The sequence below is a fragment of the Manduca sexta genome, chromosome 11 (genome assembly GCF_014839805.1).
Source record: "Manduca sexta isolate Smith_Timp_Sample1 chromosome 11, JHU_Msex_v1.0, whole genome shotgun sequence".
NCBI lineage: Eukaryota > Metazoa > Arthropoda > Insecta > Lepidoptera > Sphingidae > Manduca > Manduca sexta.
This window is the reverse complement of record NC_051125.1, coordinates 1,615,428-1,631,557: the sequence shown is the minus strand read 5'-3', so window position 1 is coordinate 1,631,557 and position 16,130 is coordinate 1,615,428. Positions and strand designations below refer to the sequence as shown.

Here is a 16,130-nt window from a genome sequence, read left to right as displayed (position 1 = left end):
GTGTTAATTAGGAATATTTGACTTAAATTACAAATAAAAATTATTTAATATTTTATTTTCCTAAATAAAAATAAGAGTTTTTGAATCTGTGCATCATTTACAAGAAACGTCTCAAGCGAGCAAGACTAGAGAACGTGACGTCACGATGTATTATATGTAATGTCTTGTCTATTGGTTTTGTAATTCCGAAAAAGATTTTTGGCGCGTTTCGCAGGTTTCATTAATATTTATTTGATTATTTCGTGTCCAAAGTGCACTTCACCGAAAAACAAACATGGAAATTGGTTTTATTCAAGCGGACAGTGCAAATTTGCCAAAAATTGTGTCTTTTATGATCGCAAATTTCTTTGCCTCAAACTCGTACTTTTGTTCTGCAGAATTGAGGAACGTGAAAACTTCATTGTAAGTACAAAACTATCCTTTTCTGATATTTTGTTCAATTCACAATAGATTACAGTTTGATTTATGTACTTAGCCTTATTTTGTTTTGCTATAAAATAACCTTCGTGTCATGCATATGATAGGTACATGTTTACTTTGTAGACTATAAATACAAATAATACATTTATTACGTTATCAATAAAATCATAACTTATAAGAATCTTACTCTGGTTAGGTACCTGTTATTTGTGTAAAATCTTTTCAACGAAAAGTTTCTCGTATTGTGGCTATCTGTGATGCTTTATTTCTATTTTTACAGATCATCAAGACAGTTGTATGGTGATGATGCTAATTCATATGCTAATTCAAATCCTAAAACATCAAGCTGATTACAAAGTGCCCGACATTCTTCAGTTCTCGATGCATTATTAGAGCATCAAGCATAAGAAAGGAAGTGACTGTGAAACGTTTTTAGCCAAAATTAATGGTGTTTTTACACAAGAAAATATAAATTTTGTGGAAAGTCTGACTCGAGCACAACACGAAATTCAAGCATGGCATGAGTTAAGGTATTATTTATTTATAGGTATTTGATTGCATTTTAAATGTGATGTTGCCTTTTTAAATGTGATTTGATACTGTAAGTATTGAACTAATAAGATATTTAAAATCAATGTTCTAGAGCAAAATTCCCAACTTGGGGTCTGTGGACATATCTAGAGTCGGCTGATTTCAATGTTAAAGCTATATGAAGTTTCAGGTTGTGCTTAAGAGAAGCATTTTATTGTGATTTAAGGAGGTCTGTGGTGATCATCTTTGCTCATTTAGTGGTCCACAGCTAAGAAAGGTTGGAAAATGCTGTCTTAGATTAATATATATTGGAATTATATGTTTCCATGTGAGATGCAATCTCAAAATGTAAATTAGTCTTGTAGCTTTACTAGTCTTTGATGTTTGTGTTCACATTCATATGTGTTGGGCACCCATTCTACAGGGCATCCTAGTGGGGATATAAATGTATATGTGGCCACCAGACAGTCACTAGTTTAACATTTAAAAAAAAATGAATTTTCTTTTCAGGAATAAAAGCATCAAAAGCATTTGATGTTTCACGATGCAAAATAACTGTTGGATCCTTGGTTGCCTTAATAATGAGAGCTAAAGTACCAGATACTCCAACCATGAAAAGAGGAAAATCATTGGAAGAAGTAGTAAGAAAGGAGTTGGAAAAAAAATATGACAAGATTGCAGAATGTCGTTTTATTATTAGCCAAAAATTCCCAATGGTAGCTGCATCGCCAGATGGTATTTTAAAGGGTGACACAGTTATTGAAATTAAATGTCCAACAAGCCAAAAAAGTTTTATATACTATGTATGTAACAACACAATCACAGAAAAGTTTGCAGTCTAAGTTCTTTTGCAAATGTATGTGAGTAATTTAACAAAAGGTTTATTTTGTGTGGCAGATTGGGAATTTGAAAAAAATAATAAAGTCCATGTAATACCAATAGAGTATGATGAGATCAAAGTAAATGATATTTTATCTAAAGTTGTAAAGTTTTGGAAGAATAATGTTTACAATCTATTGTAAAAACTTATTTTTATAACTTAATATAGGAAAATAAAACATTATATTCTAAATTTTGTTTTTATTCGTCAAATGTTTTTAATTAAGGAGCCTAGTAAATTAATTAAGGCACGTGCAATAACAATGCAATCGTCCAAAAACTTAATTAAATTTGTATTGACAACTGAATGCGGTTTTAACATTAATAATAATAATAATTTTTTATTGTAAATAACCGAATTTGTTTACAATTTCAAAGGTTACAAATTACAAACTTATTATAAAAACATTGAGAACTCCCTTAGACGTCGGATGACTCTTTCAATGTGTATCAGTAAACTTGCTATCTCCTTAGTTTTTGGAGCTTCAACTTTGGTTTAATTAGACTTAACTGATACACTTGGCGGTCTCACTAAACTGCATCCCTTTTGTAATAACAGTTGCTCAATATGCTTGAATCCTCTATCAGCTAGTATAATCGCACCAGGTTCCCAATGATCTAAAAAGTTGCAATTTTCAACCAAACATACATCGCTAATCCTGCCACCATAACCAGGGAGAAATGTAGTTAATAATACCATCAGGTGTGCTACTTATAAGGTATTTTATTGTATTGGCCTTTTTATAATCTTGAATAATAAACGAATCTCACGTATTGTTTATATTAAGAGTATTACATCATGACGTCACGCCCCTTATTTGTCACGTGACTTAGCGTTTCAGTGGGAAACACAAAATGTAATTATTAAAACTGTCTTTTAGCTATTAAAATGGCTCTAAATATAAAAAAAACAATTGTCAAGCGTATCTTTAGTGACTCTAGAACATTTTAAAGTACTTTACGAAAATTTGTCAAATACCCAATTACGTTAATCCTGGACTTTGTGTTTTATTCTTTCTAAATGCATAGCATAGCAGTTTTTGCGTTTCCTTCTACAAGACGCATAAACATTTATAATAACTTTTGTCCACGCGAAAGTTTACCGGGAAAAAAGTCCCGCGTTATATTTTCCCGGGATAGAAAGTAGCCTCTGTCCTTCCCAGCGTTTCAAAATATTTCCATACCAAATAGCATCGAAAATAGGGTTTAGCTCCCGGAATGTTCGGCTCGAAACTCGTGACGAGACAATATCGTTGAAACTGTTATGTACCTAATTATTTTTATTTTCAATATTGAAGTAGCCTAGCGCCATTTGCTATTGAGACCACATTTGGGTGCTCATGTCCCATTTTAATGAATATTATTACAAAAAATAGAAACAGGTTGTCAGACACAGCTGTTGACGCCCTGATTTTTTTAAAAGCCTATTTTATTAAATCAGGAAAGAAGTAAATTATTTAAAAGAGTGATTCATAAGTCTGTTTTATTATTTATATTCAGATAATTTAATTATGAAACAAATCTGTTATTATGAGTATTAACAATGATTAGATACTAGAATTACTAGATAATAGTAAATTTATTAAGAATTATTATGATGTTTAATAATAATAAATAATATCAGCCCTGTATTATAATATACTTGCCCACTGCTGAGCACGGGCCTCCTCTACTACTGAGAGGGATTAGGCCTTAGTCCACCACGCTGGCCTAGTGCGGATTGGTAGACTTCACACACCTTCGAAATTCCTATAGAGAACTTCTCAGATGTGCAGGTTTTCTCACGATGTTTTCCTTCAACGTTCCTATGACGTTTAACTAACTTCATTTTATAACTATAAGATTTGAGTTTATTTCCTTAACTATCAGACATAAATATGCGTAACCGACGTGACAACCATAGAATGTGTGAAAAATCAAATACAAGTATGATGCATAAAAGTGTATTTTGTATGGCGCCTATTATATATAATCATATATGATTGTTCGATTAAGGAGCTTAATGTTAATCTTTTTAAAAAACGCCTATTACAGTATTACAAGAGTTTCTTACAGACAAGTTTAAACCAGTGAATTGATTTAATTGATTACTGATAACAGCTTAGATCATAATATAATCATGTAAATTTCAATTCCATCACATAAATTTAATTTGAATGATTGACACATTTTTAGGCTATATTTTTTATTTATTTGATTCAGGTGTTATTATTTTTTTTGGTCCTTTTTAACATTTAATTAATTAGTAAACATATTTTGATTAAATGTAAATTTAATTAACATTAATGATAATTAACGGCTATAATATTTTACGCCCCAGTGGTATAACATAGCGCGCTACTACTGAAACATATTTGAGAACTGTATTTACCTATGTTTAACAAATAAATAATTATGATTAACTGCTTAAAAGTGTATCTGTGTGTGATGATAAGAAATAAACAAAACAATTATTAAAACTAAAATTAACATTAAAGTTATAAAGATTTAATTTTCTGGTTAATAAATGATAATTTTTTACAAATAATTGCATTAATTACGTTTTACAAGAAATTTGCCCTATTAAAATTCTTCAATATCATACCCACCTTAAAAAAAAATCTCTTAAAAGTTTCGAATTCTCGGGACTTTGAAATTGTCGGGAATTCCCAAACTCTTATCGAAATCTGTTGAGTAGTTATTGAATTTATCCCGTTTAGACAGACAAATAGATGCGGCGATGAATTTTAATTTTATAATATTCTTTCTAACTTTTAAAGGAAACAATTCCGTCATACATATTAGTTGCGTAACTTTAACCGTTTACGCAGCGTACATACTCAAAAGCAGTAATTTTCACCGCGGTTTTGCAACATTTTTTTTATTGATGCTCAGCTCCTATTGGTCATAGAGTGATGTTACATAGCGTATAGCCTTCCTTGATTAATGGACTATCCGTCATCGGATCCGTAACACGTAGTAAAAACAAAATGTGCGATCCGTCAAATTACAGATTTATTTTTTGAAGTAGACTTTCAGTAGTTCCTGAGATTACCGCGTTCATACAAGCAAACAAACTCTTTAGAATTATATAATAGTCATAAAGATAATATGACACTCTGACTGCACCATTAGACTCGCGCATTTCTAACGCAGTTGCGCATTATACTAGCACTCCTTACTTATACCGCATTATGTCTACCTGCTGTACACGATATTTTGTGCCAAATCGGGTTTAATCAGAAAATTATAACAATTTATAAATGAGCGTTAACTATCAAAAACAAAGATCCAAAACTACTCTATATTTTATAAGTTTGTTAATGCGTCGTCATGGCAACTGATGCATGTTTATTCAGAGACAACACACACGCACACCTTGTGCAAGTGTTGTGCGCGCCTTAGCCTAGGCAGCTTGCTGGGGCCACGTTGCGTATAGTTCCCGTGACTAATATTCATTCCTACACCGGAAGCGGATCCATGTTTCATGTAAGGATCTCTTCACACCTGGTAACTCGCGTGACTTGTTGCCGATCTATACAATAAGAAAGAACTGGGAGATATCTTACGTAAGATTCTTTTAAATCAAATCAAAAAGTATTTATGGACAACGTCTCCTCTGCCGGGTCCGCAGTTAGAATTGGGGTTCCCCAGGGTTCCATATTGGGTCCATTTCTATTCTTAGTTTACATAAATGACCTGCCTTACATGGTTGATAATATGGCAGATGTAGTATTGTTCGCTGACGACACTTCGATAATTTTTATGTTAAACAGAAGGGATGAGAATCTCGGTGACCCACATAAAGTACTTAGTTTGATTTCTGACTGGTTCTCTTCTAATAATTTACTTTTAATTGCCGCAAAAACGAAATGTGTCAGATTTTCGTTACTGAATAAAAAAAAGGAACTTAATATTGATTTAGATGGGGATAAATTAGAATTAGTTCCCTCAACGGTCTTCCTCGGGGTTTCAATCGATAGTAAATTGCAATGGGGCCCCCATATTAAAAAAAAAACTAGTAAATTAAGCTCTGCCGTGTTTGCTATTAGGGAGATCAGACAATTAACTGATGTGGCTACGGCAAGGCTAGTGTATTTTGCATACTTCCACAGCATTATGTCCCATTGTATTCTTCTGTGGGGCTCTGCTGCAGATCTGCAGACCATTTTTATTTTGCAGAAACTAGCGATTAGAGCTATTTACAACCTTCGCTCTCATGATTCCCTTAGGCAAATGTTTAAGGAGGCGAATATATTTTTCAGAATATAATGTACGTCCGTAAAAACCTTAGTACTTTCATTAAAAACAGTGACTTGCATAGTCAAAATACCAGAAATAAAATTAAATTGGTTGTCCCTAATCATAGGCTCTGTAAAACCAATAAATCTTTCTTAGTTAATAGCATTAAGTTTTATAATAAACTTCTCTTCGAAATTACCAATTTGACCGAACAAAAATTCAAGTGTAATGTTAAGCGTGAATTAATGTGTAAAGGATACCATACTATATCTGATTACCTTAATGATAAGACGGTTTGGAAAGTTTGTCCTGCACACAATGACCCACCATGTTAGCACACATTAGTAATTAATTAACTGCCTAAAATGTCTTTGTTACATGTCTCACATACTTTTTTTTATAATAATGACATTTCTGTAATTTTAATTTGACATAATCGTATCATATCTTAATGAAATGTAATTTTTAAACACGACCACCCGATCATGTTGTGTTTACCTCTTTAAAATCACTATTTTATTATTTTTTTCTTTTCTCATGATTGAAAACTATGATTGTATTGTAAATGTAGGCGAATGCACGCTGTACGACGTTATTTAAGTATGAATCCATGTTCTCTTTTATTACCTATCGCTAATTTTATTTTATGCCGCTCCAGGTTTAGTCGATTGGATTTCATCTTATTCCATGTTAACGGTGATGTGCGTGCATTAGCTTATATAACTATTGTGACTTTGTACAAGAAAGACTTGGAAAAAAAATACAAAAGAAGTACTGAACAATTGATAACAAAAAAGAAAGCCCGGAGTTTCTTTCTGCCTTTCTTCTTCAGGTAGTCATCACTTAGGTAGCTAGTGAAAGGCTGGTAGGTTAGCTAGGTTAGGGCTCATGTCCTCGCCGGTGAGGATCGCGACACGTTACCCTTCTATTAACTATAAATTTAACCGAAATCATGGTCTATAGGTTATCGTCATCATCGTTACAATTTTAAAGCAGTGTTTAGATATTGCGTGAATCTCTGTACAGTATTTCTAATGCAAACTCTAAAATATGAACAAACTGATCGCCGTTCATTTATTAATTATTTTAGTTATCGTTTTTAAAAAAAATCATTTGGAGGTTACTTCATTGCACTTGCAATAAGGTTCGACGTATTTCTTTTGTTCAGCGATCATGTACCCTGTAATTTCCATAGCTTCGAGATGCTCCGATGTTAACTTTATTGGCACGGGTCCTTGGACATGGAATAGAAATACCTTAAAATTGTATAAACCCCTTGAATAGAAACACTATTTGATTTTAAGAGTTCCCGTATAAATCTTCCATATCCAAGGATAGTTCGCAGTTCAATGTTGGGAAAAGGTTTTTAGTTTAAGTAAACTTTGATACCATACAGGCCACTTGTTAAAGCTCAGCGCGCCTCATTTGGAAGCTCAGGGGCCGCAGGTTGAGTATAGCTGGCGTTCACCTTTTTCAAATAATGGTATAACAATTATAATCTTCATCATAACTTCTCAAGCGGTGACGCACTCACAGCATTGTTCACGACGATTTATACGCGAGGGGCTATACAGGCGGATTCTTGTATCAGTACGGTAAAAGCAGTTACAATAACCATTATGGCCGCAAGAAAACTTTCTTAGGGGACACCATCATTTTTGAAAATATTAAGAAATGTATTGAAATTATCGATATTTATTTGCTTCCAACATTTCGATTTATCAACATGTTCATAAACCTTCGCATTTATAATATTAGTCAGATAAGATTTAAGATACAGTGTTGAGTGAGTGTTGTCGTGCCGCAGACATCCGGCTGCAGCTGGCGGAGCACACGCGCGTGCTGGAGGCGCGCGCCGAGGCGACGGCGGGCGTGGCGGGCGAGCTGCACGAGTACTGCCGCCGGCGCGCCGACCTCGAGCATGAGTACTCGCGCGCGCTCGACAAGCTCGCCCGCGCCGCGCACCAGCGCCACGAGGGGCAGAAGCACAAGCGCGAGCATTGGCCGCTCACCGGCGCCTTCGCCTGCTGGCAGGCCGCGCTCGACAACACGCGCGCGCTCTCCCGGGACCACGCCGCGCTCGCCGACCTGTACGGCGGCCCGCTCGCCGCTCGGCTGCAGCGCGCCGCCGACGACGTCCTGCGGCTGCACCGCAAGTGTCGCGATATCGGTCAGTATCGCACCGGTGCCGGGCACCGCGAGCCACGCGTTCCCTGTGCGACGTCACGTGTGTGTCTGTGCAGTGACGGAGCGGCACGAGGAGGTGGGCGCGGCGCTGGCGGAGGCGTGGGGCGCGGGCAAGGCGCACGCCGCCGCCGCCGCCGAGTGGCGCGCCGCCGCGCTCAAGCTGCGACACGCGCACGACCAGAGGCAACGCATCGCCAGTGCCGACCCGCCAAGACACAAGAAACTTAAGGCGCTCGACAAGGACTTAGAAAAGGTAGCTATCATTTGTTTTGTCGCACCGATTGCTGTAATAATACGACTATCATGCTAAGTTTTGGATTCGAAACTCAGGTCGGCCAAAATAAAAAATAAAAATAAATGGCATTAGGTCCTTAGCCTTACCTTATTACACAGGACTTTACATAGCTGGCGAAATGTGTGTATTTCAGATTTCCGTCTATTTCTGAAAAGGAAAAAGGCGTGATTCTATGTTATTAAAAAATATAAGGAAATCAGAAATTATGAACGCATAAGCGTCAAGGATTCTGGATGTCAATTGGTTTTTCAAGAAATTGCTGTGTAGATATGGAAAAATTATACCGCCTCCAAAAACTTTTTAAAAAGGTTTCTGATGTACATATCTGCGAGTGTCTAGGGTCCAACAATATAAAAATTTACATGGGACCGACCACACGGGAAGCACCAGCTTGCAAATAAAAAGAGAATCATCAAAACCGGTTCAATCACTCAAAAGTTTCAACGTAGAAAACATACAATAAAAAAAAAAAAAAAGAAAAATTCTTTTTGCGTTGGATAGCCCTTTGTTCGTGGAGTGCTATAGGCTATATATCATCACGCTATACCCAATAGGAGCGGAGCAGTAATGGCTAATCTCAGGAAATACCAGTCCAAACAGTCAAAATAAATGTGATTGTTCAGCGGCGCGCCCGACACAGCGAGGCGCGCGTGCGGGCGCTGCGGGCGCGCGCCGACTACGTGCTCAGCCTCGAGGCCGCCAACGCCACGCTGCAGCGCTACTACCTCGACGACATCGCCGACATCATCCTGGTGAGTGCCACCGCAGGCGGCGCGCCCACTGCGCCTCGCGCGTCCTGCTCTCACGACCGTCCATCCCGCAGTGCACCGAGGTCGGCTTCGACGCCGTGGTGGGGCGCACGGTGCGCACCGCCAGCGCGGCGGAGAGCGCCCGCGCGTCCGCCGCCGGCGCCGCCGCCGCCGCCGTGCGCGCCGCCGCCGACGCGCTCGACGCGCTCTCCGACCGCCGCCGCCTGCTCGACGCGCACGCCGCCGCCTTCGCGCCGCCGCGCCCGCTGCCCTACCGCGGCGCGCAGCCGGACAAGTGAGTGCCGCCACGCAAACACTGCACCACCACCCACAACCACCCACCACCGACGCTGACCGCTCGCACGCTCTGTACAGACAGGACGCGGAGATGCGCGAGGCTGTCGGCGAGGCGGCGGAGGAGCGCGACGCGGCCGCCGAGCAGGCTCGCGGCGAGCTGGCGCAGCGTCTGCAGCAGCTGGAGGGGGCCGCGCGCCGCCTGCGGGCCGAGTGCCGCGAGCACGCCAAGACTCTCGACGCGGCCGAGGCAGAACTCGTGCGACAGGTGCGTGCCTGATCCCACGCCCCGCATCGCTCCGCCGTCCGGCACTCATCATTTGTTCGTTTGCAGATGGAGGGTGCCGACGCCAACTGGGACGTGAGCGAATTTTTCGGTCCGGGCGCGGGTGGCTCGCCCCCGACGCTTCCCGCCGACGAGCCTGATGCGCCGCGCCGCGACCAAGAGGACTATTACCTCGCGGTGAGATACACATACACACACATATCTATATTAGTGTTGTATCATTTTTGATGAAGCAACCGAGTTAAGGAGTGATGTGGTTACAGAAGTTCCGATCATATGTGTCGTGCGCGGGGCGACTGGCGCGACTGGAGAGCAAGGCGGCGGCTGTGCGCGGACGCCTGCTGGGTGAGGAAGCGCCGCCGCCGCCCGCCCCGCCCACGCCCCCCACGCCCCCGCGCCGCGCCGCCGCACGCCTGCGCCGCGGACAGTTCGCCGCTCCGCTCGACCACCGACTGCCCGTGGTGTTGACGTCGTGCGTGCGCGTGATCGCCACGTACGGCCTGAAACACCAAGGCATCTTCCGAGTGTCGGGCTCGCAAGTGGAGATGCAGGCGCTGCGCGCGGCGTTCGAGCGCGGCGAAGACCCGCTGGCGCGCGTGCGCGACGCCTCCGACATCAACTCGGTGTGCGGGCTGCTGAAGCTGTACTTGCGCGAGGTGCGGCCGCCGCTGCTGCCGCCGCAGCTGCAGGAGCGCCTGCTGCGCATCGCGGCGCTGCCGGAGCGCGACGAATTCGTGCGGCGCCTGCGCGACACGCTCGCCGCGCTGCCGCTGCCCGCGCTCATTGTGCTGCGCTACTTGTTCGCCTTCCTAGCGCAGTGAGTGTCCGCTGGTCGCCGTCTGCTGCTCTGCTGAGACTCCTGGCCTGATCTCATGCGCCTCTTGTGTTACAGCCTCACCGAATACAGCGAGCACAACATGATGGACGCGTGGAACCTGGCCATCTGCGTGGGGCCGACACTACTGGCCGCGTGGGGGGAGGGCGGCGCGCAGGTCACCGCGCAGAATCTCGTCAATGAACTCGTAAAACGTACCATCTTGCACCATCGCGACGTGTTCCCGCAAGACGTCGCGCCCTATGCCCTCTACACAAGGTTCAAGTGAGTGTTAACGCGCGCGCGACCATGTGAGCAGACGCTTGTCGCTAGAAGTGAAAAGGAATATTCGCCACCGACGCCGTTTATGTTGCAGTGAAGCGGACGGGGAGCACGAGGCGCGGGACGAGGCGCAGGAGGAGGGCGGGGACGAGGGTGGCGGCGCGGCGGGCGGCGCGGCAGTGTCGGCGGGGCGCGCGGCGCGGGAGGGGGGCGCGGGGGACGCGCTCGACGAGCGCGACGCACGCGACGACCGCGACGACCTCTCGCTCTACGACGACGACGACGGTCAGCACTCGCCAGCGATATGCATCCATAACCCTTCCTGCATTACAAATCGTGTTATAGTAATATATAAAGCAGGATTTATCCCGGAAAAACTTTTACATACGAATGGAACTACGAGCAAAAGCTAGTGTATAAATGAACATTTAGCTTTTATATAAATAATGTTTTGCTTAGTCATTATCGATACCCTCTTTCTGTAATGACCTGCACATTTTTGTACTTGTCAATGAGAATGTGTAATAAATAGTCTGGATGCAATGAAATACTCGTGACTTTTTGATCTCTACTTTCAGACGAGCAGAGCGACGAGGGTGAGAACGGCGAGTGGGGAGATCGCGACTCCATGGAGCGACACAGGTAAGCGTCACCACCGCCTCCACCGGCGCCGCACGCCGTCGCGCCACGTGCCACGACCGCTCTCACTGTGCGCTTGTTGCAGGACGCCCGACGAGCGACGCCGCGGCTCCGCGCAGGTGGGCGCCCCGCCGCGGTGACGGCGCCGCCCCCCGCTCCGCCGCGCCTCCGCCCCCTCCCTCCCGCGCCCCGCCGCGCCGCTCCCGCCCCGCGCGGGCACGGCGCGACCGGGCCAGCTTGTAGTGTCGGTGTGGGGCATGCATTATTGTGTTTATATCGCTCAGGCATTTATATATTATGCGTAAAATTGCATAACCGATGTCACTCCATCCGATCTAAATTCAAATCGGTCCTCACTTAAATAGAGGCTAGTACTATGAGTGTTGCTGTAAAAACATGCCCCACAGTATCGACCGACGGTCGCTTCACTCCACGCTTGCGCAGTAGACACGCGACGAGCTTGTACACACAATTTGAATAGTATTTGAAATAAAGAATATATTATTAGCACGCGTGAGTTTTATTTCGCTTGTAGTGTATAGTTGGTGGCGGTGCAAGAGTGCAAGAGTAGAATGTGGTGGTCAGTGTTGACGAAGGCGCGTATGTGCAGACGCAGCCCGCCGCCGCGCCGCCGCCCGCCGCGCTCCCCGCGCCCGCCGCGTGCCCCGCGCCCGCCGCGCCGCTCGCGCCCGCCGCGCACGCCCTGCCCGCCGCGCACGCCGCGCACGCCGCGCACGCCGCCGAGCCGGCGCGCTGCAGGTACCTCTATAGTTTGTATTCGTGCTACAATTGCCACTAGAGTGGAATCCCAGACGAATGATGTACGTGGTGTGTGTGGCAGGCGGCTGGCGGAGAGCACGCCGGACCTGGTGCTGGACCTGCCGGCGCGGCCCGCCCCCGCCGCGCCCGCGCCCGCGCCGGCCGCCGAGCCGCCCGACGCGCCGCCCGACGCGCCGCCCGCCGCCGACTCGGCCGACACGTTCGCGCACAACCGAGACACACTCAAGAAGAGGCCGCACCACAAGTTAGTTGCCTCGCCCACACTGGTGCCGCATTGTACTGTTCCTTCTAAACCTATCAGCCTCTTTACTCTTATGATCGGGTCCGGTGTTAGCATTTTTTGTTAAAATAACCGCGCTGGTGTAAGGGTAGGTACTTTAAATGCCTGCATGTACGCGCGAGTCGTTCGACGCTAAGCCACTGCGTTGCCCTGCGCCCCTCTTCTCACCCGCGCAGCAGCTTGTCACTACTTGTCCAGTTCAATCAATCAGCAACGCATCGCTCAAGTCAATAAATGTGTGTTTTGTTTTAGTCATTGCTTCGTCAAATAGAATCACTCAAGAGAATCCATAAAGAGTGTTTAGTTAAATATATACCGCCTTATTACAAAAAGATAGCTTAGTACTGGGTTTAAACCAAGACTAAAAAGTCCAGGTTTGTTACGGTATTAAAGTTAGTACTGGGACTAAAATTCATTCTTATTACAAATCCAAGACCAACCGAGGATTATGTAGTACCGAAGATAAGTCCCTGATTTAATTAGTATCCACAGAGTATAAGCAAAAAATTACCGTAATCCATTGATTCATTCACTCAGCGTTTGACGCACCGTTCCTTTTAACACAAGTATGTATAAAACGAAGGGCAAAATGTTTAATAAAATGTGATTTAGATAATGATGATGATGCAAAATACATATATACTTATTTTGCAAAAGTTCTTCATAATAAAGTTGATTTTGTAGATGAATAATTTTTTTTTCGCTTTATACCGAACTACGTTGGAACGAAAAAAAAAGATAAGTTGTCTTGGTTTGATCAAATAAATCAATCCGGCCGGATCAGACCGGACCCGGCCGGATTAATGGAAATCCGGTCGAATCCGGCTGGATTGAAAATGAGACCGGATTGCAATCCCTACTTATGACCACTACCGTCAGCGATTTACTTGGACTGACTTGACATCGTAAGGTCACTCGCATTATAAATATGAATTTCAGCCGAATTTATATGTACGTTCTCTGTAGTTTCAATCTAGCGCGCATGTTTACATCTGTGGGTATATCTCGCCACATTCTGGCGTCATCGTCACGTCGGGGTGCTCACAGTAAATAAAGCGTTCCTACATAATTGCAGAAAATACAATGGATAGAAATATGAATGTACAAAAATACGATTTCAGATTCTCTAATAAAGTATTTTACAATAATACATTTTTAAACCGACAAACAATCTATAAAATAGAGTGCTACCTCAAATAGTATACTCAACTTATTTTCGATACATCGTACCTGATATGCGAGCTCCTATTATTTGTCCTGTTATAGGTTATAATGTCGACTGACGACAAATGATTGGTAGCAGATATGAGAGGTAATTTTGTTCAGCCACTATAGACTATTATGTGTTTGTTGTCGTCAGGCAGTCGCGGTCGGAGGGTTGTGCCGAGGGTGGGGGGGAGGCGCGCGCGGACGGCAGCCCCGTGCCGGCGCGCAACACGGCGCGCGTGGCCGCCAAGTTCGCCGAGCTCACGCTCACGGGCGGCTCGCTGAAGCCGGCGCTGGCCGCCAAGCCCGCGCTGCTGCGCCGCCCCACGCCGCACCCGCACGCGCCGCGCGCCTCGCCGCCCGCGCCCCCCGCCTGCCCCGCCTGCCCCGCCTGCCCCGCGCCGCCCGACGCCGACGCGGACGCGCCGCACTAGTGTAGTGCGAGCGGCCGCGATGTTTGTGATGACTGCGCACACTGGCTTGAAATGAATCTCGCAACGTCCGAGGAGCTGCAGAACACCTCGGACGCTCTTATGTATGATAGACATGATCGTGATGTATTTTTTGATGTAATTTAGGCCGTCATATGTGGCCATCCCGTCACACCGCGGCGTGGCGACGCGTGGCCGACGCTTGGCGACACGTCGCGGTGTGACCGTGTACTCTGCAATGTGCTGTACCTCTTCTAACTACATACTCAATAAAACAGTATTATTGATACGCACGAGTCGTTTTATTCTATGCTGTAGGAGCTTTATTTTGCTTACTCTTATAGATCTGAATAAATAAACTTTTTCTTTCTAATGTATTTTATTTAGAAACTATGAATTAATGAATGTAATGTAAATTTTTCACCTGTTTGTTTATCTAAATGTATGTTAATTAAAACCGACGTGTGAAGTTCCTATACACAGCACTAGTTCTGTCTACCCTGAAGTCAGCCACAGGGTGAGTTGTTCCGACGCCATCAACGATACGTACTTGTTATGGGAGCCAATGTTGCAAAAACGAGGAAAATTTATTGATTTTGAGAGCTTCCGTTACGTACGTTACATTTACGGTTAAAATTACGCATCTCCCCGCCGCATCTGTCTACCTGTCTGAACGCGATAAACTCAAAAGTACCCAACGAATCTAGACGAAATTCGGTAAGGAGATAGCTTGAGGCCCTAAGGAGGACAATAACGCGGGCAAAAGCTAGTAGCAATATAAAGCTGTAACATAGCCTATTATTAAAATAAATAATATTCTTGAAATGCAAATGCAAGGAATTTGGGCAATTTCGTATGGTTTACATTACTTACCTACTAAAAGCATATTTTGAAGAACAAAATTGTGCAGACCATTGATGAATAAGTACATAGTCTCTCGGTGGGCAACATATTCCTCGGCCTTCAATACACTGGACATTCACTAGGACCTGAGGGACTTATTCGAAAAGCGAAATCCGTAATTTCGGATGACGGATTGCACGATTTGTTCCTACGAAGTGTTACGGATCCGATGACGGATACGATCCATTTACCGCATGATTTCGCCATCCCTTCGTAGTTCTCCAATAAAAAATACTGGGAATTGAACCTACCACTAAGTTAATCTACAGACGGGTGACGGATCCAAAGTAATTTAGTAGTGAAGTTAAATCCAAAGTTCGTCGTTTCTTCGTTTCGGACTTTTTTTTAAATGCAATTTATTTCAAACCACTACTTAAATCAATATTATTGACGTACTCACGTATCTGCTGAGCTAAGTGCCGTCGAGCTCTTCCTGTCGTTATCATACAGAGTTCGAAATTAGTAAGGGAGTATCGGATATAAATGAAACGCATTTCTTGCATGTGTGCCCCGTAATCCACTGAAGAACAACTTTATCTCTATACATTTTTATTTAGTGTTAAGTATTCCTGGAATATCGCTATTGACTACATGTTAGTTTAGGATCAAAGTATCGTATATCGTAAGTTTGGTCACAGTGGCTGAGTGGACAGGAGAGCCGCGCGCCCTTTCGGAATAGTCATTCTCTTACTCAAGACTCACGACAGCGATAGATAAATGCTGCCTTTAGTGTACAGTTGTGAAATTAAATGTACCTATATTATCCTATTATCGATAATATGGATTACGTGAACATCATAATAATAATAATATCAGCCCTGAATTATATAAGTACTGTCCCACTGTTGGGCACGGGCCTCCTCTACTACTGAGAGGGAATAAGCCTTAGTCCACCACGCTGGCCTAGTGCGGGTTGGTAGACTTCACACACCC

General features: G+C 43.8%; 1 protein-coding gene across 1 annotated transcript in view; it reads left to right on the top strand.

Annotated features, from left to right (window-relative positions):
* Window positions 1-14,587, top strand: part of LOC115449583 (rho GTPase-activating protein 4-like) — a 39,402-nt gene extending 24,815 nt beyond the window's left edge. Inside the window, 16 exon segments of the mRNA XM_037437669.1 lie at window positions 7,859-8,221; window positions 8,295-8,491; window positions 9,157-9,285; window positions 9,357-9,577; window positions 9,658-9,844; window positions 9,911-10,039; window positions 10,126-10,274; window positions 10,276-10,301; window positions 10,304-10,679; window positions 10,755-10,961; window positions 11,053-11,243; window positions 11,537-11,600; window positions 11,683-11,716; window positions 12,208-12,234; window positions 12,323-12,621; window positions 14,018-14,587. Of these exon segments, the coding sequence (XP_037293566.1) occupies window positions 7,859-8,221; window positions 8,295-8,491; window positions 9,157-9,285; window positions 9,357-9,577; window positions 9,658-9,844; window positions 9,911-10,039; window positions 10,126-10,274; window positions 10,276-10,301; window positions 10,304-10,679; window positions 10,755-10,961; window positions 11,053-11,243; window positions 11,537-11,600; window positions 11,683-11,716; window positions 12,208-12,234; window positions 12,323-12,621; window positions 14,018-14,297 (2,879 nt within the window). The 3' untranslated portion in view covers window positions 14,298-14,587.
* Window positions 14,588-16,130: the final 1,543 nt, after the last annotated feature.